General features: G+C 42.2%; 1 protein-coding gene across 1 annotated transcript; it reads left to right on the plus strand.

The window, feature by feature from the left end:
* Positions 1-2074: 2074 nt before the first annotated feature.
* Positions 2075-22323, plus strand: PPM1G (protein phosphatase, Mg2+/Mn2+ dependent 1G). Its single transcript, XM_041757230.1, has 10 exons — positions 2075-2406; positions 16252-16321; positions 16808-16893; positions 17236-17368; positions 18444-18859; positions 19783-19917; positions 20262-20496; positions 20879-21008; positions 21288-21390; positions 21711-22323. The coding sequence occupies exons 1-10, from the start codon at positions 2287-2289 to the stop codon at positions 21915-21917; spliced, it is 1635 nt and encodes a 544-aa protein (XP_041613164.1). The 5' UTR covers positions 2075-2286; the 3' UTR covers positions 21918-22323.
* Positions 22324-22573: the final 250 nt, after the last annotated feature.

Consider the following 22573-nt stretch of genomic DNA (forward strand, 5'->3'; position numbering starts at 1 on the left):
AAACGGTAGTCTGTGGTTGAATAATACAGCATTTATGAAAACTCAGTACTTTGTATTCAGCAACTTTTAACCTTAAAACAATTGGAAAAAGTAGATATTGTATGTTTGTTTTCCAAGAGGAATTGAGCCAGAGAGAGGAGAATTAACAACTTGTGAAAGACCACATACGTTAATACATGTCAAAAATCATGTTTTTTTCACAATGCCACATTCCATCATTGGGGGGAGGGGGGAGAGACTAATTTCATGTTCCTGTTACTCTGCTGTGTACAGAGATCTCATCTGGGTTCATTACAACCTACAGACCTAATTAGCACCTTCTACCCTCATGGCCTAACTTCAATGTTTTCAATGTTTAGATATCTAGTCACCTTAAACTAAACCCATCATTTTCTTCCAAAACTAGTACATACACACCCACCCATGCCACACCATTTCCTTTTAATGGCTCCACCAATTTTTGTCATTCAGGGTCAAAACCTTGGTATTATTTATTCATCCAACAAAGACATTGAGCACATACAAGGATTGTGCTGGAGATGCTGGGGTATACAATAATAGTTAAATCTGATAGTTTTTTTGCCTTCATAAAGGCTTTAGGAAAGATAAACACATGGGGAACCCAAATTAATATATGGTTATGAGAGAAAACTTCTTGGAGGATGACAAAGGGTGGATGTGGTGGTGTGTTTCACAGGTAAAGGCATAGGAGAAAGCATTGCTTTGGAGGAATCCAAAGATGTACTGCTGAAGCATTGAATTGTAGCAGAAATGGAGAGAAAGTGGGATGTTAGAATTAGTTCAAGCATGAAGGGTCCGGTAAACTATGTTAAGGAATTTGGACTATCTGAAGAGCCAGAGGAAGTATAATTAGTTTTGAATTTTAAAGGAATCGAGTTGGGCAGCCCAGGTGGCTCAGCGGTTGAGCATCTACCTTCTGCCCAGGGTGTGATCCTGGAGTCCCAGGATCAAGTCCCACATTGGGCTCCCTGCATGGAGCCTGCTTCTCCCTCTGCTTGTGTCTCTGCCTCTCTGTGTCTTTCACGAATAAATAAAATCTTAAAAAAATAATAAAGGAATCCACTTGCTCATAGTTTGGAGGGTTTCTCCTTTTTCTTCCATTCCTTGACTCCAATCTGTTACTAAATCCTGATGATTTCTTGTCTCATTTGTTCATCTCTGTTCCCATCTACCACCTTAGTCCCAGTCCTCATCTCACGCTTCGATTAAGAGCCCTTTAAACCAGTTAGTGTTCAGACTTTCTTCCTTCAGTCTACACTGGACACAAAGACTGGGCTAACAGTCCTAAAATGCTACGTCAGGATAACTGTGAAGTCCAAGTCACCCATCTTGGCGCTTAAGACCATCTCTACCTTATCTAATAATACGACTCAAAATCAGTTTCCAACGATGTCAGCCAGCTTCCTCAAAAATCCTCCCAAATGGAGTTTACATGCTTCTCTCACCCCTGCAACCTTGTAACATTATTCTCTTCTCCCAGGCATCATGCGTTCTGGGGCATCCTGAGGACGTCAAGCAATAATAGCTCGTCCTCTGCTCCTTTGATTTCTTCTCACCCAGCAGAGACTGTTCTGCATTGTGTTAACTCCAATGATGTTACAGATCGAGGATTTCACTTTCTTTTGTCAGAATAGACTCTCTAAAGCCAGGTACTTCGTGCACTCAGAACAAATACTAGTTAACTTTAATCGAGGCGAATGGGGCAGGTTTGCAGAGCCCACTAGGCGCGCGGTGGGGAGAGGGGGCTGAGACACTGGAGGATGGATCGGAAGCGCCGGGCCCCACACGAAAGAGCTTCGACAAACACGTGAGGGGCCGGGGTAGGGGAGCAGAGGCAGGGCGGGGTCGCGGGGGACAGCAGGCACCAGCCACTGCTTGCGGATCGCTGGCGGGGCCGCCCGAGGCAAGCTGCGGCGGTTGGTAGGCGTGGCCGCACCAGTCTCGCGGGAGCGGCGGTTGGGAGGGCCGTTGTCCCCGCGGGCGGGGCGCGTTGCTAAGGAAATGACTGCCCGCAGCGCCGTGCCGTGCCGCGCCGCGCCGCGCCGGCCGGGCGGGGTCTGGAGTGGCGCCGTTTCCGCTTCCGCTCCCTCTCTGCTCCCGTCCCGTTACCGCCTCCTGGCCGGCCTCGCGCCTTTCACCGGCACCTTGCGTCGGCCGTGCAGCCGGGCCCGCTCCTGCCACGCGCGCCCCCGGGGCTCCGGCTCCGGCGCCGGCACGGGTCGCGCCCCGCTCGCCTGCCCCTGAGGCCGCCGGCCAGCCGCCGCCATGGGTGCCTACCTCTCCCAGCCCAACACGGTGAAGTGCTCCGGGGACGGGGTCGGCGCCTCTCGCCTGCCGCTGCCCTACGGCTTCTCCGCCATGCAAGGCTGGCGCGTCTCCATGGAGGTGAGGCGGGAGAGGCCCAGAGGCGGGCCGCTGCAGGGCGGGAACCTGACGGAGAAAGGGAGCGGGGGGATGGGGTCATCCCCGGGGAAGGGTCGGTATCGGGAGCCTGCAGCTGCGGCTGCGGCAGCAGTTTGACGGGCGGCAGCGAGTGGGCCCGGGGCGGAGAGGGAACTGCCGGTGCTTGAGGACCGTGTGCTGGTGGCCAGTTTAGCGGCGAGAGCTCGGCCATGTGGGGAGAGGCACCTTCCGCCCACTGACCGCCCTCTCCCTGTGCCTTCGCGCCATCGTCTCCTGCCAACCCAGCCCTCCAGGCTCATAAACGGTGTGAGGTGTAGTGTGGGAGTGAAGATGAAAAGAGGCGCTATTTATTCACTTACTTTTGCGAGGACGAGGAGAATAGATGGGCATGACTACTTTTTTGTTTTGTTTTCTGAAATATGTGCTGTGAGAGGCCTCTTTGGACGAGCAGTATGACAGTGAAAGGAAGCCTGGGCAAGTAGTCTGTTTCAAATTCATTCTTCAACACCCAGTTGCTTGGCTCTTGGCACTGAATGTTAATTTCAGAGGCTCGATCTGACCTCCAGGAATTGTCAGTCGTTTGTATTCTCTTCAGGGCCTTTACGACCTTTGGCAAACTTGAGTTGTGCCAATCGGTATCATTCATTTTTTATTATGCTTGATATTTTTTTCCTTGGGATTTTTCTAAAACTTACTCCGTAATTGTCATTTGTCTGTGCTTGTTGTAGTTTATAGTTTCCTTGGTGTACAGTCATTCCATCATAGCCTATAAAGAACTAACCTATAAAGAAGGGATTTTTCTTTTCTAGATTTCTTCTGGATAAAAGAGGTGGAAAATTTCTGGATAAAGAGTAGTAGTATTGGGCAAAATGGATGTAAAACTACAAGGAAGAACAGGGAAGACCGTGCAGGAAGGAAAGGGAGAAAGACGTATGTAAGACATGTCTTTGTGAAGAGTGTTGTGAGATCTAAGCAGAAGGGCCAGAGAAATGCTCTAATTATTTCTGGGATTAAGGGTTTATCTACTTAATAGGTGGGCTTCAGGTAACAGCCTAATACTGTCTCCCTTGGGAATTTCTTCAAATCCCTCGCTCCTCCCTGTGGTTAGCTCTGGAATGACAGTGTAAACTTAAATGGTTGGTTCTCAGACTCCAATTTTATATCCACAGCCGACTTTAAACAGTTCTGTCATTAGGTATAACATTTCAGGAATGAGGGGAATCCTATAGTTCATCTCATGTAGTTTGGCTCCCAAGTTTTATAGCTGGGAAGATGAGGCCCAGAAAGATTAGGACACTTGTGCCTTGGTGGAAAGAATCTGTGGGATGAAATTGTTTGAGGCACTTACTGGACACTATTATCATCTGTGACAACATGAAGTATAGCATTCATATTTTAGTGGGGTGCTCCGTATTGAGACTCCTGGGTGTTTGGTAAATATAACTGTATGAATATTAGAAGTATCTGGATTTTGCTTCAAAAGAAAAACCTTAATGTAAGGCTGGGTCTGGGTTAGTTGCTACTTCATAGATTCCATTTCTATGGCATTTTCTGTTAATATTGTAAGATTGGAGGTGACGCTTTCATCTTAGATAAGGCTTTTCCTTCAGGTTTCTTATTCCTTATTTTCTACTTCTGCACCGTGGTTTTTCTGTTGTTTTTTTTTGTTGTTGTTGTTGTTGTTTTGTTTTTGTTTTTTCTCTTTTTCCTAGTTTTCTTTATTAACTGAGTTGCTTGGATATTTAGTTTTCCAAGTTATTTGCCCAGTGAGTCTGTTCTGTTTGCTTCTCTGCAGGGTATTTCCCTTTATTTTGGTTTCTCCTTTGGTAATTAGAAAATGACTTTTTTTTCATCAGCAGCTGTTTGGTTTGTAGAGAACTTGTTAGACTATTCCTTATAGACTAATCTTTCTCCTGAGAGGTAACCTGTTTGGGTTTTAAAATATTCCTATTATGCTGTTTCTGAATTTACCTTTGTTTGAATGGTTACCTTTAATCAAATCCTCTTGAAGTCCTATTTGGGATCCTTTGCTGCTGCATGAATACTTTTCCTTTTGGCTTTGTTTCCTTTCTCTCCAAAGCATAACATAGTTTCTTTACTATGACAAGAAAATAACTATGATTTGTAGCCTCTTAAGTGAATCTGCTCTTTTCAGAAAGTGTACACACCTGTTCCTCTTAACCTTTAGGGTTCAATTCCACCTATTTATTAAGTCTATTGACCTTATTTTCTTGGTCCTAATTATTCCTTTGAGGTAAGTTTATGTCAATACACATTACAGAGGTTGCTAAAATCCTAATTGATACACCTAGATTCAGTCTTAGTACTGTTTTACCCCTTCTCTTTGAGGCAAGGATGGCAACTATCAATAGCTGGCATTTTATACTTTCTGCCTCTCTCCAGCCCCTCTTGCTGTGGAACCAGGGTGTTTTGAGGAGGGGTAAACAAAATACCACAGTTGATGTTCCCTTCCCTTCTTCCTTCTTCATGGTTTGGAGGGACCCTCAAGCTGGTTGAGGTATGTATTTTGTGGGTTAACAGGTAGGTTGTGGAAGGGTGCCTGAGAAATACATATGGAAAGGCTTTGAGTTTTTGGTGGCTAATAAGTCCAATCTGAAAATGCTTTTAGTTGATACAGTCTTAAAGGGACATGGGTACTTTAAGTTTTGGGTTGTGAGATTCTCTTGGAAGTGACAAAACTACTTTTTTGGGGGGAGTTAGGATTTTTTTTATATGGCTTTTAAAAATTATTTATTTATTTATTCATTGAAAGACACACAGAGAGAGGCAGAGACACAGGCAGAGGGAGAAGCAGGCTCCATGCAGGGAGCCTGACATGGGACTCGATCCCAGGACTCCAGGATCACACCCTGGGCGGAAGGCAGGCGCTAAACCGCTGAGCCACCCAGGGAGGGATTCCCAGGGGAATTAGGATTAAAAAAAATTTTATGAATTATATTTGCCTTCTTTTAAACAGTAGTATCAATATTAAGAGTATACTTTTGAGAAGGTGGCTGTTTCCTACCCTATAGAAGCTGGTTTATTAGTGGTCATATAGGGTCATCTAGAATTGAAGGTAGAATAATGCTAAGCAGAAAATTCTTAAGATACCTACATGACAGTTTCAATCATTATATAATGGAGCAAAAATATAAAATGGGATACTATAAGCATTCTGTGGGGTTCTACTTAAGAGATGGTATCTGATGCTGAAGAGCATTAACTGATCCTCAGATTAATGCCTCATCTCTATATCTTAAAGCACTTTTTATTTACTGAACCAGATCAGAATTCTTTTGTCTGGGATGCAGTTAAGCAACTTCTATAAAAGGACATTATTTTCATTTGATTAGCATGTGGTACCTTTTCTTCAAAATTCAGAGACCATATCAAATGATATCAAATGTATATCCATGAATATGGAGAAATTGTTTTCTATTATACTATTCCTTTATAAGTTCTTAAGCAACTGGAAGTTACAATCAGAATTTATTCCTTAAGATTTCAAGAATATTTTACATAAATTATTTCAGTTGCCCAATCCTGTAGCAGATGTCACTACTGCTTTTCCACCCCGACCCTCTATTGGGTTATCATCTTGGAATTGTACTTTGAGAGGTCAGGTAAGGAACTGTACTTTGAATTTGAGTGTAGAAGTTTAACAGATCTGATCAGTAATTCTTGCCATTGTAAGCTGATTTTAAAATTATGCTGTCTGGAAGCATAAATCTTTAGAACTCAACTTAAGGCATCGCTGATGTATAATGGCATCCTTTAAACTGAATACTGATTTATTTATTTATTTATTTATTTATTATTTATTTATAATATATGACCTTTATTATGTTGAGGTATGTTCCCTCTAACCTCTTTTTTTTTTTTTTTTAATTTATGATAGTCACACAGAGAGAGAAAGAGAGAGAGGCAGAGACATAGGCAGAGGGAGAAGCAGGCTCCATGCACCGGGAGCCTGACGTGGGATTCGATCCCGGGTCTCCAGGATCATGCCCTGGGCCAAAGGCAGGCGCTAATCTGCTGCGCCACCCAGGGATCCCTGAATACTGATTTAAAGTGGAGTTGTTTTCTATTTCCCTTTAGAGCCTGTTCAAAGATGGAGTCTATTAACTTTAAATCATATACAGTATTTTAAAAATTATATACAGATTTCTTTTTAAACAATTTTATTGAGAGATAATTCATATACTGTATCCATTTAAAGCATACATTTCAGTGGTTAATATATTCACAGAGTTGTTCATCCATCACCACTATCCATTTTAGAACAGTTTTATCACTCAAGAAGAAAACTTGTAGCCATTACCAGTCAGTCTCTGTCCCCCCCCCCCTCCTTTAACCCCTGGCAACTACCAATTTATATTATATCTCTATGGATTTACCTATTTTTAACATTTCATAAAAATGGAATTATAAATGTTATCTTTTATGCCTGCCTTCTTTTACTAAACAATGTTTTTTTTTTTTTTTTTAAGATTTTATTTATTTATTCATAGACACCGAGAGAGAGGCAGAGACACAGGCAGAGGGAGAAGCAGGCTCCATGCAGGGAGCCCGAGGTGGGACTCGATCCTGAGTCTCCAGGATCACACCCCAGGCTGCAGGCAGTGCCAAACCGCTGCGCCACCAGGGCTGCCCTAAACAATGTTTCTTATTTTTAAAAAAGATTTTATTTAAGAGAGAGGGTAAGCAGGATGGAGGGTGGGGGTGCCAGAGGGAGAAGCAGACTTGCGAACTGTCCTGGGCTGGATCCCAGGACCCCAAATCATGATCTGAGCTAAAGGCAGGTGCTTGACTGAACTACCCAGGCACCCCTCTAAATAGTTTTTTTTTTTTTTTTTTTTAAGATTTTATTTATTTATTCATAGACACAGAGAGAGAGGCAGAGACACAGGCAGAGGAAGAAGCAGGCCCCATACCGGGAGCCTGGTGTGTGGGACTCGATCCCGGGACTCCAGGATTGCGCTCTGAGACAAAGGCAGGTGCTTAACTGCTGAGCCACCCAGGTGTCCCAAGATTTTATTTATTTATTCATGAGAGGCAGAGAGAGAGGCAGAGACGTAGGCAGAGGGAGCAGCAGGCTCCATGCAGGGAGCCTGATGTGTGACTCGATCCCACAACTCTGGAATCGCTCCCTGAGCCAAAGGCAGATAGATGCTCAATGGCCACCCAGGGGTCCCTAAGTTGTAGTTCTAAGAGTCATTCATGTTGTATCATTTATCAGTATTTCCTCCTTTATTATGGCTGACTAATATTCCATTGTATGGATATTTTGTTTATCCATTCATAAGTTAATGGATATTTGGGTTTCCACATTTTGGCTATGATGAATAATGATGCTGGGAACATACATTTACAAATTTTTTTAAAAAAGATTTTATTTATTCATGAGAGACACACAGAGAAAGAGAAAGAGGCAGAGACCTAGGCATAGAGAGAAGCAGGCTCCATGCAGGGGAGCCTGATATGGGACTCTGTCCTGGGACTCCCGGATCACGCCCTGGGCTGAAGGCAGGTGCTCAACCACTGAGCCACCCAGACATCCCCACATTTACAAATTTTTATGTGGAAATAAACTTTTATTTCTCTTGAATATATTATAGGAGAGGAATTGCTGGGTCATATAGTAACTCCATGTTTAACATTTTGAGGAGCTGCCTAACTATTTTCCAAAGTGGTCGCATTGTTTTGCATTCTTACCAGCAATATATGAGAGTGTTAGCTTCTCTAGAACCTTCCTACACTTACCTTTTTTATTATAGCCATTATAGTGGGGTGTGAAATCATATCTCATTGTGATTTTGATTATATTTCCCTGGTAGCTTACGATGTTTGAGCATCTTTTCTTGTGTTAAATGCCACTTATAGATCATTGGACAAATGTTTGTTTAGGTCCTTTGTCTCTTTTTATTGGGTCATCATTTTTTGTCTTTTTATTGTGATGTAAGAATTTTTTATATATTTTGGATATACAAGTTCTTTATCAGATATGATTTTCAAATATTTTCTCCTATTCTGTGGGCTACCCTTTTGCTTTTTTGGTTTGTGTCCTTTGAAGTACAAAAATGTTTAATTTTGATGAAGTCCTGTTTCTCTATTAAGAATTTTATAGTATTAGCTCTTACATCCATTTTGGGTTAATTTTTGTGGATGATTTAAGGAAGAGATCCAATTTCATGCTTGTGCATGTGGATATCTACTTTTCCCAGCTTTTTGTTAAAAAGCCTGTTCTTTCCCTCACTGAATTATCTTGGAATCATTGTGAAGATCATTTGACTATAAATAATGAGGGGTTATTTCTGGACTCTTTAATTCCATTCCATTGATCTATGTACTTATTGTTATGTCAGTACCACACTGTCTTGGTTATATAGCTTTGTGGTAAGTTTTGAAATTAGGAAGTGTGAATTTTCCAACTTTGTTCTTTTTCTCATTTCTTCTTTTCTGGGTCCCTTGCATTTCCATATGAATTTAGGATCAACTTGTCAATATCTATGCAGAAGGCATTTGGAATTTTGAAAGGGATTGTGCTGAATCTATAGATGCAGTTGAGGAGTATTGCTACCTTTAACAATATTAAGTGTGTAGTTTTCTTGTGATGTCTGTGGTTTTGGTATCAGGATAATATTGGCCTTAGAATGAGTTGGGAAGTGTTGCTTCCTCTTCTATACATTGGCAAAGTTTGTGAAGAATTGGTATTATTAATTTCTAAAAAATATTTGGTAAAATTTACCAATAAAGCTGTCTGAGACTGGGCTTTTCTTCGTGGGAGGTGTGTGTGTGTGTGTGTGTGTGTGTGTGTGTGTGTGTGTTGTGTGTGTGCGCGCACCTGCACGTTTTAATTATTTTATGTTGTGGTAAACTATACATAACATAAAATCTACCATCTTCACCATTTTAAAATGTACAATTACTATTAATAAGTACATTCACACAGTTGGGCAGCCAATCACCAGAACTATTTTCATCTTGTAAAACTGAAACTCTATACCAGTTAAATAGCTCTCCATTCCCCCTGCCCCCGGCAACCATTCTACTTCCTATTTCTATGAATTTGAATACCCTAGGTACCTCATAGAAAGACACATTTGTCATTTTGTGACTGGTTTCTTTCACTTAGCATAATATCCTCCAGGTTCATCCATGTTATAGCATGTGTCAGAATTTCTTTTTAAGGCTGAACAGTATCCATTGTGTGAATATACCACATTTTGTTTATCCATTCATAGTTGTTTCTACATTTTGGGTATTGTGGATAAAGTTGCTGTGAACATGGGTATACAGATATATCTTCAAGACTCTGTTAAGTCCAAGACTAAGGTGTTTGCTGAGGGCCTACTTTCTGGTTCATAGATGTCTGTCTTCTAAGCTGTATCTTCAAGGCAAGGGAATTCTTTGGGGTCTCTTTTATAAGGACACTAATCTCATTCATGAGGGCTCCTCCTTCATGACCTAATTACCTCTGAAACACCCACCTCCAAGTAGCATCATGTTGGGGATTACATTTTAACATATGAATTTTTTTTTAATTTTTATTTATTTGTGATAGTCACACACACAGAGAGAGAGAGGCAGAAACATAGGCAGAGGGAGAAGCAGGCTCCATGCACCAGGAGCCCGATGTGGGATTCGATCCGGGGTCTCTAGGATCGCGCCCTGGGCCAAAGGCAGGCGCTAAACCGCTGCGCCACCCAGGGTTCCCTTAACATATGAATTTTAAGGAGACACAAAATACTCATTCTTTGGCATTGAAGTAATTTATGGCATATAATTTTAAAAGTCATATATTTTTAAAAACTAAAATGTAGTTTGCTTCCCAGCCACCTTTAAACTTTTTATGTTGGCTTGTAAAGATTGAGGTAAATTTATGTATCATAAATATAAATGGTTGATCATCTAGTTACATAGGAACATTTGTGGATGTGTTTATGACCTTAGGAGATTAACATGAGGCAGGATAACCAGGATTTTATTAATACAGATCCATTGATTGTTTAGAAGGTCAGAAAGTTTTGTATGACATGTGATTTTAAGTAAGGCAAGGCCCAAGGGCCCTGACTCAGGTGACCTGTGTATACTGAGTCATCTCCTTCAGACTATCAGCAGTCATTGTGTTATGATACATCTCTAGGTTTAGGATAGGAAATGAAGGAGGAGGCATCCATAAGGTATTTGTCCTGAAGCAGCCGGGAACTCAGCATCATAAACAACATGGAAGTCCTACTATGTTGCAGAACATAGTTTTAGGCCCCAAAGCTGTAAAGAAATTTAGTCTTTGTTTTCAAAACTTACAATATAGTTTCGGGTCTAAGACTCTTCTTTTCTTCCATAGAATACGAAATAACAATGCAAGATGGTATATGCTGAATAACCATATTATTGGTAGAGATAGTAAATATTAAACGAGCTTAGAGAGAGGTATGATCATAAGAGTATTGGTGTGATTAAAGATTTCTTGGATTTGGTGAGACTAACTGGATCTTAAGGAGAGCGTGTAAGTGGGAACAAAAGGAGAGGAGAGTAGGAGAAGAACGAGGAGGAGAAGGATTATTAGAAGGAGGGGTAGGAGGAAAGATTCTGAGGCATGCTTAAGTACTTTGTTGGAGTGGAGTGGTCAGTGTCAAGAGTGGAGTAGTTTCTTCTTTTGGGGAGTTGTATGAAAATTAAGAGATTAGGTTATAGAGATGGGTAGGAATGATGAATGAGTACCTTAAATTGCCTGTAAGTTGTGTAGAATCAATCTTAACATCCAGTAAAATCCATTGAAGCTTTTAGCAATAAAGTGTTAAAATGGAAAGGATAATCTGTCATCTGGATATGTGTAATATGTAGGCTGGATTACAGGGGCAGAGAGTAGAAGCAGGAAGGAGATAAAATGCTAATAAGAGTGAAGTAATCCAGGAACAAAGTAATGAAGGAAAACTTAGTAGGACTTGGTGATTGGATGGTGGAAGAGAGCCAGGAAGTCAAGGTGGACTGGTATTAAGTGTTGCCTAGGAAAGTTAAGATTCCATGAATAGAAATAAAACCTACAGGGGAAGTTTTGATTTTTTGAAGACTGCTGAGTTTCTGTTTACATATGTTAAGTTTGAAGTGAAGGGACATCTTGTAGAAACAGGCAACTTCACAGAACCCAAGAGAATTTTAAAGAAAGCCAACATGGTTTTCACTGTTTTAATTACATACACTATTTGGAAAAAAATGAAGCCTGCAAAATGACTGTTTGGATTGCTGTTATGGTTACTGCCTGCTTTGTGAAGTAAAGATCTTGAAAGAAAAGGTTTTGAGATTAGAGATTTAAGAGGAAGTATACATCTAAAAAGAGGAGATAATTTTAAACAGTTTCCAATAAATGATTTAATACAGGCTTTGTTGAAAATTTTTTTTTTCAGGCTTTGTTGAATTAAAAAAGGGGGAGAAACAATGCTTTGGGAGGCAGAATGAAAGAGAGGTTAGGTAAAGCTGTAGAGAGATTTTGAGGTAGAATAGAGATGATGAGGTAGTTCTTGAAATACGACCTTGATCTAAGTAAAGCAAGAGGTTAGCTCATCTGTTAGGAGTGAAAGAAGAGCATTGAGAACTTGAACAGTGTGGGAAAGGTTTGTGACTGACTCTGGTTAATATATTTAAGTGTCAATGCAGAACACGTGAAAAAAAATAGTGCATGGAACTAGGGTGCACAATCAACATGATTTCCTGACATTTTATGACTAGCAATACTTACTGGCTCTGATTCAGGGGTAAAGAAAGCAGTTGGTCGGGTTATACAAGGTTGGATGAGTTTTTCTCGATTGCTAAGAGACAGTGTTGAAATACTTGGCTCTGTCTCAGAAAGGTCAGAACGAAAGAAAAGCAAGGGTAAAGGTAGGGAGGCTCTGAACAGAGATGCAAAGGGGGAAACTAAAGTGCTTTAGAGAAGGTAGAACAGTTCCAAGTGATAAAATAGATCCAAAGCCTTACCAGGAAGTAGAAGAGAAGGTAATGTGGAATAGTCCTAGGAAATGAGACCTCAAGATATAAGATGAATCATTATGGTGGGCATTCCTCTTTGAGACTAAGAATAAAGAAATATTTGAGCTAGGTGCTGAATTTTAGAGCTATTTTTATGTTAAATTCCAGCTTAAGAGGAGTTCTACATATCTTGTAACTACACCACAATAAGGCAATAAGGGTAAGGTAACTATTCTTATTCCATATTATAGGAGAAAAAATGGAGGCACACGTAGAGAGATACCTGGCCAGAAATTATGCAGTATATCATAGTGTGGTCACTTGAGGACAGTTCATAGGTTCATTTTGTCTTCATTATCATTCAAACTGGAACAGTATGGCATATTGTAAAAAATTTTAAATGTTAAAATACAGAAAATAGTTATTACCCAACTCTTACTCTCCATTACAGTTTGATCTGTGTTGTGTATCCAGACCTAGCATATACATACAAATGCTTTTTATTTTTTCTCCTTTTACCACTTTCAAATGAACACATATTCATTTCTTTTTTTTTTTTTTTTAATTTATTTATGATAGTCACAGAGAGATAGAGAGAGAGGCAGAGACACAGGCAGAGAGAGAAGCAGGCTCCATGCACCGGGGGCCCGACGTGGGATTCGATCCCGGGTCTCCAGGATCGCGCCCTGGGCCAAAGGCAGGCGCCAAACCGCTGCGCCACCCAGGGATCCCCACATATTCATTTCTAATAGCTACATTCTGTTGGAGGGATGTACCACTTATAATCTAATCTCTTCTTGGAAATTTGGATGTTTCATAATTGTTTTTTATTATAAATAATGCTATAGTGAACATTCTTATACATACCCTTGTACCCTTATTACTTCCATAAAATAAACTTTTAGAAGTCCAATGACTAGATCAAAGGGCATGGACAGTTTAAATTTTCATACATATTATGAAATTGTGCTCCAGGAAGGCTATATACTAATTTATATTCCTGTTGATCAGGATATGAGAATGTGTTTTTACTTCCCTCCTGTCACCACTGGTTATCTTTTTTATTTATTTATTTATTTGTTTGTTTGTTTATTTATTTATTTATTTATGATAGGCACACAGTGTGAGAGAGAGAGAGAGGCAGAGACACAGGCAGAGGGAGAAGCAGGCTCCATGCACCGGGAGCCCGATGTGGGATTCGATCCCGGGTCTCCAGGATCGCGCCCTGGGCCAAAGGCAGGCGCCAAACCGCTGCGCCACCCAGGGATCCCTGGTTATCTTTTTTATTATTCTAATTTGCACACGAGGATATTTCCTTGTCTTTAATATTCATTTCTTTGCTGTTTTTATCATATATTCATATATGAAATGCATCACATGGTTTTGTGAGGAACAGATGAAGTAAAAAAAAATGATTTGAATAGAGGTGTGGGTTCAGATGGGTTTGCATCTCATGGTACAGCTGTGATTTAGAGTGGCATTGTGGGACAGAGTCTGACTGTCCTGTTCCACTGGGAAGGAGTGGGCAAGAAGACTGCTCTTCCCTCCCCTCTCAAAAAGTGGAATTAGTTGGAGCAGTTTCTCACATTTTAGTGATACATTGAGTCTCTTTAAAACATTTAACTTACTTTTGAAAAAGCTAAACATTCCCGTGGCTCATCTCACTCCCACCCGTCTACACAACCCCCCCCCACCAGTTAACTGCTTTTCTCTAGTTTTCTGTGTATCCATGTAGTATTACAGTATGAAAAGACAAGTGTCTATTTCTATGGTCTTCTTACACAAAAGCCGCTTGCTAAATATATCATTCTGTACTTTGCTTTCCTTCTGCACTTTACTTTCCTTATTTAACAAAATATCTTGGAGCTCCTCCATGGATCTTTTTTTTTTTTAAAGGAAAGCATTACTTGTGGAACTCCAGAGTTCACTAAAACAATTTTAATTTAATGTTACTTAAATGAGTACAAACAGAACTGGGCATCAATTCCATGCCAACAAACCACACTACACAATCAACAGAATTAAAGTCAACATTAATATGACACAGCTGTTTTGCTGATAGTAATTAGATCTGGCATGACTTAGGTAGTGACTGCTGAAGTACAGTTTCTTATGGCTTCAGCAGGCCTGTACCACACTGCGTCCCGTGCCAATTCACTTCTCCCACCACTTTTCACTAATCCAACTCAGTCCTCTATTCTACCTTTTCTTTATTCCATAGCACTATCATCTTTCCATAGGAGTTATAATATCATGCTATATGATTTAACTTTTTTATTTAACTATTTATTGTATTTATTGTGTATTCCTTATGAGATTTTAAGTTTTTGTTTTTTATGAAGTACAGGTTTCATTTTATTCACTGATACACCCCAAACACCCAGAATTGATCATGGCACTTAATGGATACTCCAGATATTTGATGAAGGAATAACAAATAACAAGATGTCCTTTGGTCTATGGTGCTCTCCAGGTCTTGGGGATGAAGCTTAGAAGTGGTTGTTGATAATTTAGATAGGCTTTTGAGGGCCCTCCATGGCAGTGCCTTAGATTCTGGGACACTTTCTCCTGGAATCCATCAGAGGGATATACAAAGTAGTTATTTTTCCATTCTCTCATTTGCTACCTTAAAATAGTTTTTATTTTTTAGATTTGTATAATGAAGGCATAGTCTTACTTCAGGGACAACAGAAGAATCATCGTACGGATTTCCTAACTATTGATACTAGAAAATTTTAAATGCCCGAAAGAGGAAGGAGAACCATTACCTTACACAAGAATAATCAATCAAAGTAAATAGTTGATTATATTCATTTTGTTTGTTGAAAGTACCTGAAAGGGAGGTAAGGTTGTATTCCAAGATGGGGCAGAGTAAGCTGCAGCACACTCTCACCTAGGTTCACCAGTCTTGGCTTGAACTGTGGCATGGTCTGGAATATTTGTTTGGGGTGTTAGAATGTTATTAGAAGAATTTGATCAAGCCCAGCCTTCCAACCGCAGTGTTGCTACAGCAGGACCATTGCAGACTTCTCTTTAGGTGTGCTGTGCCATCAGTGTTGAATGATTTCTTATTTCCATCTCTGGGTAGGAGGTGGGAAGGCTGATTATTTGGGGCATTGTAAATTCCAGTTAACAAATACTAAACACAGTGTACTTAATAGCATTATTTGTTGGGAAGATTCTTTTGTAAATGTATCCTCAGCATAGCCTGAGAGTAACTACTGAGTGAGTTAAACTTTGAGAGAAGAGGGGAATAATTTGTTTAAATGGGGCTTTGGGGAGTGGTGGTATAAGTGTATATATAATTTTACAAATTTTAGTGCTTTCACTTAGGTTGTTTTAGGATTCTCCTAGAAACTTTTTAGGTTGGTAATACCCTCAGGTCTCTTTTTGCTGTCTTCCTGAACATTTTCTTCCTTGAAATTCACTGATCCAAGTGAATGGGTCTGGAAGTGACTTTAAAGATCCTTTATTCTGGTTCTTCCCATAGTTGCCACAAATCCAAAAGGGTCAGGTCTAGAGTTCCAACAACCAAACATTCTGCCATCTGGACTGAGATCTCCTAGGCTGAGGCTGCTAGACTGCAGAGGTAGCGACCTGATTCATCTCTCTCCCTTCCTCCCTCCCCCCTTCCTTTCCTCCCCTACTTCTCTCCCTTGCCCCCCCCCTTCCTTTCTCCCTCCACTGTATTTCTTTTCTTATTTTATCATCCCATTTTCCTTTCTTATTTCTAGGCCATGTAGGTCAGCCAGGGAAGGGTTAGTGAGATTAAGGCATGAAGGCGATCCTCACGACCTGAGGTGCCCAAGGAAGGACATCTTTTGACCTTGAGAAATGCTAATTATGCTCTCTTTTTTCTAGGATGCTCACAACTGTATTCCTGAGCTGGACAGTGAGACAGCCATGTTTTCTGTCTATGATGGACATGGAGGTAACTTTTGTAGATCATATGGGTGACATTTTGAACCCCATTTCCAAACTTTAGTGGGCAAGAATAGGTCTTTTGTTCTTTTCATTTCTAAGGTTCTGGACCTAAGATACCATTTCCTTCCCAGTGCTGTTTTTCTCCGTTCTGCCAGTCTATCTTCCTAAAGGATGTTATATTGGTTTATAATCTCAGCAGGCCTTGTTTTAATCCAAAAAGCCTCTTTCTACATTAGAATTTACTTTTTTTCTACTGAGAACTAAGTATACAAGTGAGAAAAGACAAAAGGTATATTAATATAGCCCTGAGAGGGTTGATGGTAAAATCCATTTTTTGGATCAGAATTTACTAAGCAGTTGTCTTTCAGATAGGTTTCAGTTATATAAGATGTCATTTCCTTGACCCTTAGGGTTCTCTCCAGTATGGCATGTAAATACTATATCACTTCATATGTGAGAAGCAGTGCTCTGGGTGACCTTACCTTTCTTCTAGGGGAGGAAGTTGCCTTGTACTGTGCCAAATATCTTCCTGATATCATCAAAGATCAGAAGGCCTACAAAGAAGGCAAGCTACAAAAGGTCTGTTTTTTTGTAGTGCTCCTTCTCCGCTTCTATATAGGCTTTCCCTTGTTTTACAGTCCTTGGCTTTTCCTTTCTTGTTGCCAGTAAGCCGCTGCTTATTGTATTTCTTAAAGAATTCTATACCCCAAACAAACTTATTCCCACTTGGACCTTTTTAGAGCTGCTTCATTACTCCCAGGTCTCTGAGCTGTTTGTTATTTATATGTGAGTGTCTCCTCTTTGGTGGTCCACACTGGAATTTGCATGCCATCTTTGTACCCAGATTGTATATAGGCGATTCATTTTGTACCCATTGTACTTTTTCCTACTTTTGCCTCATACTTTTTGGCTTATGTCCAGGCATTAGAAGATGCCTTCTTGGCTATTGATGCCAAACTGACCACTGAGGAAGTCATTAAGGAGCTGGCACAGATTGCAGGGCGACCCACTGAGGATGAGGATGAAAAAGAAAAAGTAGCTGATGAAGATGATGGTGAGTGTGGCATCCCTTGTTTGAGAGGAAATTAGCATTTTAAAGAACTCTTCTTTATTTTATGTATATATATATTTTTTTTTTAAGGTTTTATTTATTTATTCATGAGAGACACAGAGAGAGAGGCAGAGACATAGGCAGAGGGAGAAGCAGGCTCCCTATAGGGAGCCCCATGTGGGACTTGATCCCAGGACCCTGAGATCATGGTGTGAGCCTAAGGCAGATGCTCAACCACTGAGCCACCCAGGCGTCCCAAGAACTCTTCTTTAATATGTATTTTTTATGTGTCAATTCTAAGAGAGGATGACTTCTTACGGACTTGGGGAGTCCTCACTTTAAATAACTCTTATGTTCTCCTATATTACATGAGGTTATGAAAGGAGAAAAAAACCTTTGTACCTTGTGTCCATAGTTAGAAGCATTTTTCCATACATTATTTTTTGTCGTGATGAGGTCTCTCTGGTTCCTGTTTACATTTATGTGACTTTTTTTTTTTTTTTAAGATTTTGTTTATTAACACAGAGTGTGCGTGCGAGCGCATACCACAGAGCACAAGCAGGGGAAACAGCAGAGGGAGAGGGCAGGCTGAGCAGGGAGCCCAGTGTAGAGCTCGATCTCAGGAGTCTGGAATCATGACCTGAGTTGAAGCAGACATATAACAGACTGAGGTACCCAGGTATTCCTTTATGTGACCCTTTTTCAGCAGCCAGTCAGTAAGCCTGAGCTGTAGGCCTTACACTAGCATTGTGGGCTTCCTGGGTCCTCAGCCATAAGGACGTTTCCAACTTAATAATCAAGAACGTGAGGTGATAAAAGAACTACATTAACTAGTGTTCCTTTGACAAAGAAGAGGGTGAAAGACAAAGACCAAAGGAAGTCTCTGCAGGCAGATATTACTTGAGAAGGAAGCAAAAGGGTGTTCTGAGACTTGATAGGTGAGGAGAGCCTTAGGAGTGAGTGGTGGTGGTGGGGGGGGGAGTTGGAACTCAGGCTGGAAGGGCTATGGAGCTGGGAAGGGGGGCTCATTCCATGAAGAGTCTCGCATGGGGATGCTGATTCAGCCTCTTCCCCGCAGTGGACAATGAGGAGGCTGCACTGCTTCATGAAGAGGCCACCATGACTATTGAAGAGCTGCTGACACGCTACGGGCAGAACTGTCACAAGGGTGCTCCCCACAGCAAATCTGGAACTGGGACAGGGGAGGAACCAGGGTCCCAGGGCCTCAACGGGGAGGCAGGACCTGAGGACCCATCTAGGGAAAATTCTTCAGAGGAAAATGGCCCCACAGTCAAGGCTCACTCAGGCCTTTCCTCCAACTCTGAACGTGGGACTGAGGCAGGCCAAGGTGGTGAGCCTGGCACTCCCACTGGTGAGGCTGGGCCTTCCTGCTCTTCAGCCTCTGATAAGCTGCCTCGAGTTGCTAAGTCCAAGTTCTTTGAGGACAGTGAGGATGAGTCAGATGAAGCAGAAGAGGAAGAGGAAGACAGTGAGGTAAGGGCCTGTGGGAGCAGACAGCTGCTGAATCTGCAGAAAGGGCCTTTTTGGTCACCATGCATAGCTATTGGTTCTTTTTTCTTTTCTTCTTTTTTCTTCTCCTTTTCTTTTCTTCTCCTTTTCTTTTCTTCTCCTTTTCTTTTCCTTTCCTTTCCTTTCCTTTCCTTTTCTTTTCTTTTCTTTTCTTTCCTTTTCTTTTCTTCTCCTTTTCTTTTCTTCTCCTTTTCTTTTCCTTTCCTTTCCTTTCCTTTCCTTTCCTTTCCTTTCCTTTCCTTTCCTTTCCTTTCCTTTCCTTTTTCCTTTCCTTTCCTCTTTTCTTTTTTTCTTCCTTTTTTCTTTTCACCCAAACATGGGGCTTGAACTCATGACCCCAAGATCAAGAGTCACATGCTCTCCTAAGCCAGCCAGATACCCCAACTTCAATTTTTAGATCAAGCCCCAAGACCGACTGTATACCAAGCTTTTCTTGAATTCATTATTTCCACCAACATAGGAACCCTTAGCCTTTGAAACTCTTCCTTTGTTGGAACTAAAACAAATAGATCTTCAGAATCTGTTTCCTAGTGAGAGAACAAGGAGGGTTGTTACTTTGGATATTTGGGTATTTCCTTCTCTGGGCCACTTATTTTCTGGCCATGATGCTGGAAGGTGCTTTTGGCTGAGATTCCTGGCCTTCGTAGGATTTCCTCCCCATGAGTGCTGAACCCAGTGAGTGCTGAACTCAGCTTAGGAGGATATCAGTTATACCCATCTAGCCGTCTCCCCTCCCCGAGACTTTTCTATCACAGTCATACAGTTGGATCTTTCAGTGCTCTCAGAATCAGTGTTCAGTCAGGGCCTCTTGGTTCTGAGTGTGAGTTGGGGGGAGGGGGGCAGGGGTTCATCCCAGTCTCAGCAGCCTGGGATTATCCCTCTGGCAGGAATGCAGTGAGGAAGAGGATGGCTACAGCAGTGAAGAGGCAGAGAATGAGGAAGATGAGGATGACACTGAGGAGGCTGAAGAGGACGAAGAAGAAGAAGAGATGATGGTGCCGGGCATGGAAGGCAAGGAAGAGGTGTGTAGGGAAGGGGAGCAGCAAGTTTAGAAAAACCAAGAGGCAGATATGATTCTCTTGATTGTGATCTGGGGACAGGGAATCCCCTTGCTGGCTTACTACTGAAGTCCTGGTTATGGGGGGGATTTTTGCTACCAGAGGAACTAGGTCTTTAGGGTACGGTTAGCTCAGAATAGAGAGTATGTTCTAGTCTTTGGAAAGATTAAATCCATGCCCCTCCTCTTTGTTAAAGTTCTCTTTGTGGTCCCAGTGAGAGGAGAAAGCATAAAGTGAATGGTCAGGTGAGTACCAATGAGGAATTTGGGTCCAGAAGCTCCCATGATGCTCTCTTTCTTCCTCTCAAGCCTGGCTCTGACAGTGGTACAACAGCGGTGGTGGCTCTGATACGAGGGAAGCAGTTGATTGTAGCCAATGCAGGAGACTCTCGTTGTGTGGTATCTGAGGCTGGCAAAGCTTTAGACATGTCCTATGACCACAAACCGGAGGATGAAGTGGAGCTAGCACGCATCAAGAATGCTGGTGGCAAGGTCACCATGGATGGGCGAGTCAACGGGGGCCTCAACCTCTCCAGAGCCATTGGTAAGGGACACGAAAGTGTGGGAAAGATTTCTGGGGTCTTATTCTCTCTTCAGACTACCTAGTGGCAAACTTTAATCTTAATAGGCCCTTGTACCTTTCCACGTCCTTTCATATCTATGACTTTTGTCTGTAAAATATTTCTATGAGATAGGAAAGATAGCTGTCATTTTTGGATGATTAAAAAAAGACAGGTTAGTGACCTACCTAAGGTTTAGCAACCTGAAGATAGGGCTGAAACTAGAAAAACTAGAAATCAGTTTTCCATTCACTTAGATTATGGAACTTTGTAAAGAAGGGAAGTGAATGGCAAGGGTTGACCAGCTTCGAGCACAAGTCTTTGGGGATTGCTTAAACTATTCATCAACCAACCATTTTACTTCAGGAGACCACTTCTACAAGAGAAATAAGAACTTGCCACCTGAGGAACAGATGATTTCAGCCCTGCCTGACATCAAGGTGCTGACTCTCACTGACGACCACGAATTCATGGTCATTGCCTGTGATGGCATATGGTGAGCACCAGTGGAATGCCCTAAAATTCCTTTATGCAGCATTACTTCTCTTGGAGGGCTCTGAGCTGGTTGGCTTTATCATCCTCTAACGGCTTGCGTTCACCACTTTTCTCAAGCTGCTTTAGGTTTAGAGCCTAGGCAGACATCTTGATGTAAAAACCCTCAGGCCTAAGGCACTCTGTAGGGGTTTTTATTGGCCCTGGGGGCCATCACTTCTCTCTACATTCCTCTATTCTGCTTTGGTGAGACTAAAGAAGAGTGTATTGTTTTTGACCCCAGGAATGTGATGAGCAGCCAGGAAGTTATAGACTTTATTCAATCAAAGATCAGTCAGCGTGATGAAAATGGGGAGCTTCGGTTATTGTCATCCATTGTGGAAGAGGTGAGTGCCTGGGTGGAGGAGAGAGGGCGCCTGGTTTGCATAGCCAAGGTTTTATCTTTTGAGCCAAGACCAGAGCTGGGAAGTATCACTAATTACTGACAGATGCCAAACCTGACTAGAACATTTGACCTTCCTTCATTTCCCTGACTTATCCTTGTGCATTATGCACTAGCAAGTGGCCTGTTTTGTGACATCTGTTGCCTCTTCCCCTCCTTCTGCCACCCTGTCTTCAGCAGGGTCAGTCCTCTTGTGGGAGTTTAGGTTCCTAGGAAGGTTATTCAAATCCTGAAGCTGAGCCACCTACCTTGTCCCTTTTGTAGCTGCTGGATCAGTGCCTGGCACCAGACACTTCTGGGGATGGTACAGGGTGTGACAACATGACCTGCATCATCATTTGCTTCAAGCCCCGAAACACAGCAGAGCTTCAGCCAGAGAGTGGCAAGCGGAAACTGGAGGAGGTGCTTTCTTCTGAGGGGGCTGAAGAAAATGGCAACAGTGACATTAAGAAGAAGGCCAAGCGGGACTAACGGGTGTCTGAATCCCTGCCCACCTAGACTGTTTTCTGAGCCCTCTGGACCTGAGACTGAGTTTTGTCTTTTTCCTTTAGCCTTAGCAGTGGTTATGAGGTGTGCAGGGGGAGCTGGGTGGCTTTATTCAGCCCATTCCAAAGAGGGCTCTCCCTCCACACAGCAGCCTGGGAGCCTCTGCTGTCTTCCCCAGCCTCCTCCTTGCTCCTTGGGGCTCATCACCGGTTCTGTGCCTGTGCTCTGTTGTGTTGGAGGGAAGACTGGCGGTTCTTCTGGTTTTTACTCTGTGAACTTTATTTAAGGACATTCTTTTTTATTGGCGGCTCCATGGCCCCCAGCCGCTCGCACCCGCTCTCTGTTGTACACTTTCAATCAACACTTTTTCAGACTAAAGGCCAAAACCTAATTGTGCCAATGGTGTCCTTTATTCAATACTGCTGCCCTGTCCAGCCTACTTAGAATTCCTCAGCCCCAGACTACCTTCTTGGTGGCGCGCGCCCGTGCGTGTGTGTGTGTGTGTGTGTGTGTGTGTGTGTGTGCGCGCGCGCGCGCGCGCGCGCGGGGTTGGGTAGGGTGGGGGGTGGGCAGAGAGGGCCCAAGTTATTGCAGCTCCCCACGCTGCTGGGCAGACTGGCCTAGCGTCGCGGCTCATCCTC

This window comes from Vulpes lagopus, chromosome 5 (assembly GCF_018345385.1).
Source record: "Vulpes lagopus strain Blue_001 chromosome 5, ASM1834538v1, whole genome shotgun sequence".
Lineage (NCBI taxonomy): Eukaryota > Metazoa > Chordata > Mammalia > Carnivora > Canidae > Vulpes > Vulpes lagopus.

Excerpts from the sequence above, each read along its gene's own strand:
- PPM1G (XM_041757230.1), top strand. The coding sequence starts at position 2,287 with ATGGGTGCCTACCTCTCCCAGCCCAACACGGTGAAGTGCTCCGGGGAC. Across the intron at positions 20,497-20,878 it reads CAACCTCTCCAGAGCCATTG|GAGACCACTTCTACAAGAGA; the intron begins GTAAGGGACACG and ends ATTTTACTTCAG. Across the intron at positions 21,391-21,710 it reads TGTCATCCATTGTGGAAGAG|CTGCTGGATCAGTGCCTGGC; the intron begins GTGAGTGCCTGG and ends TCCCTTTTGTAG.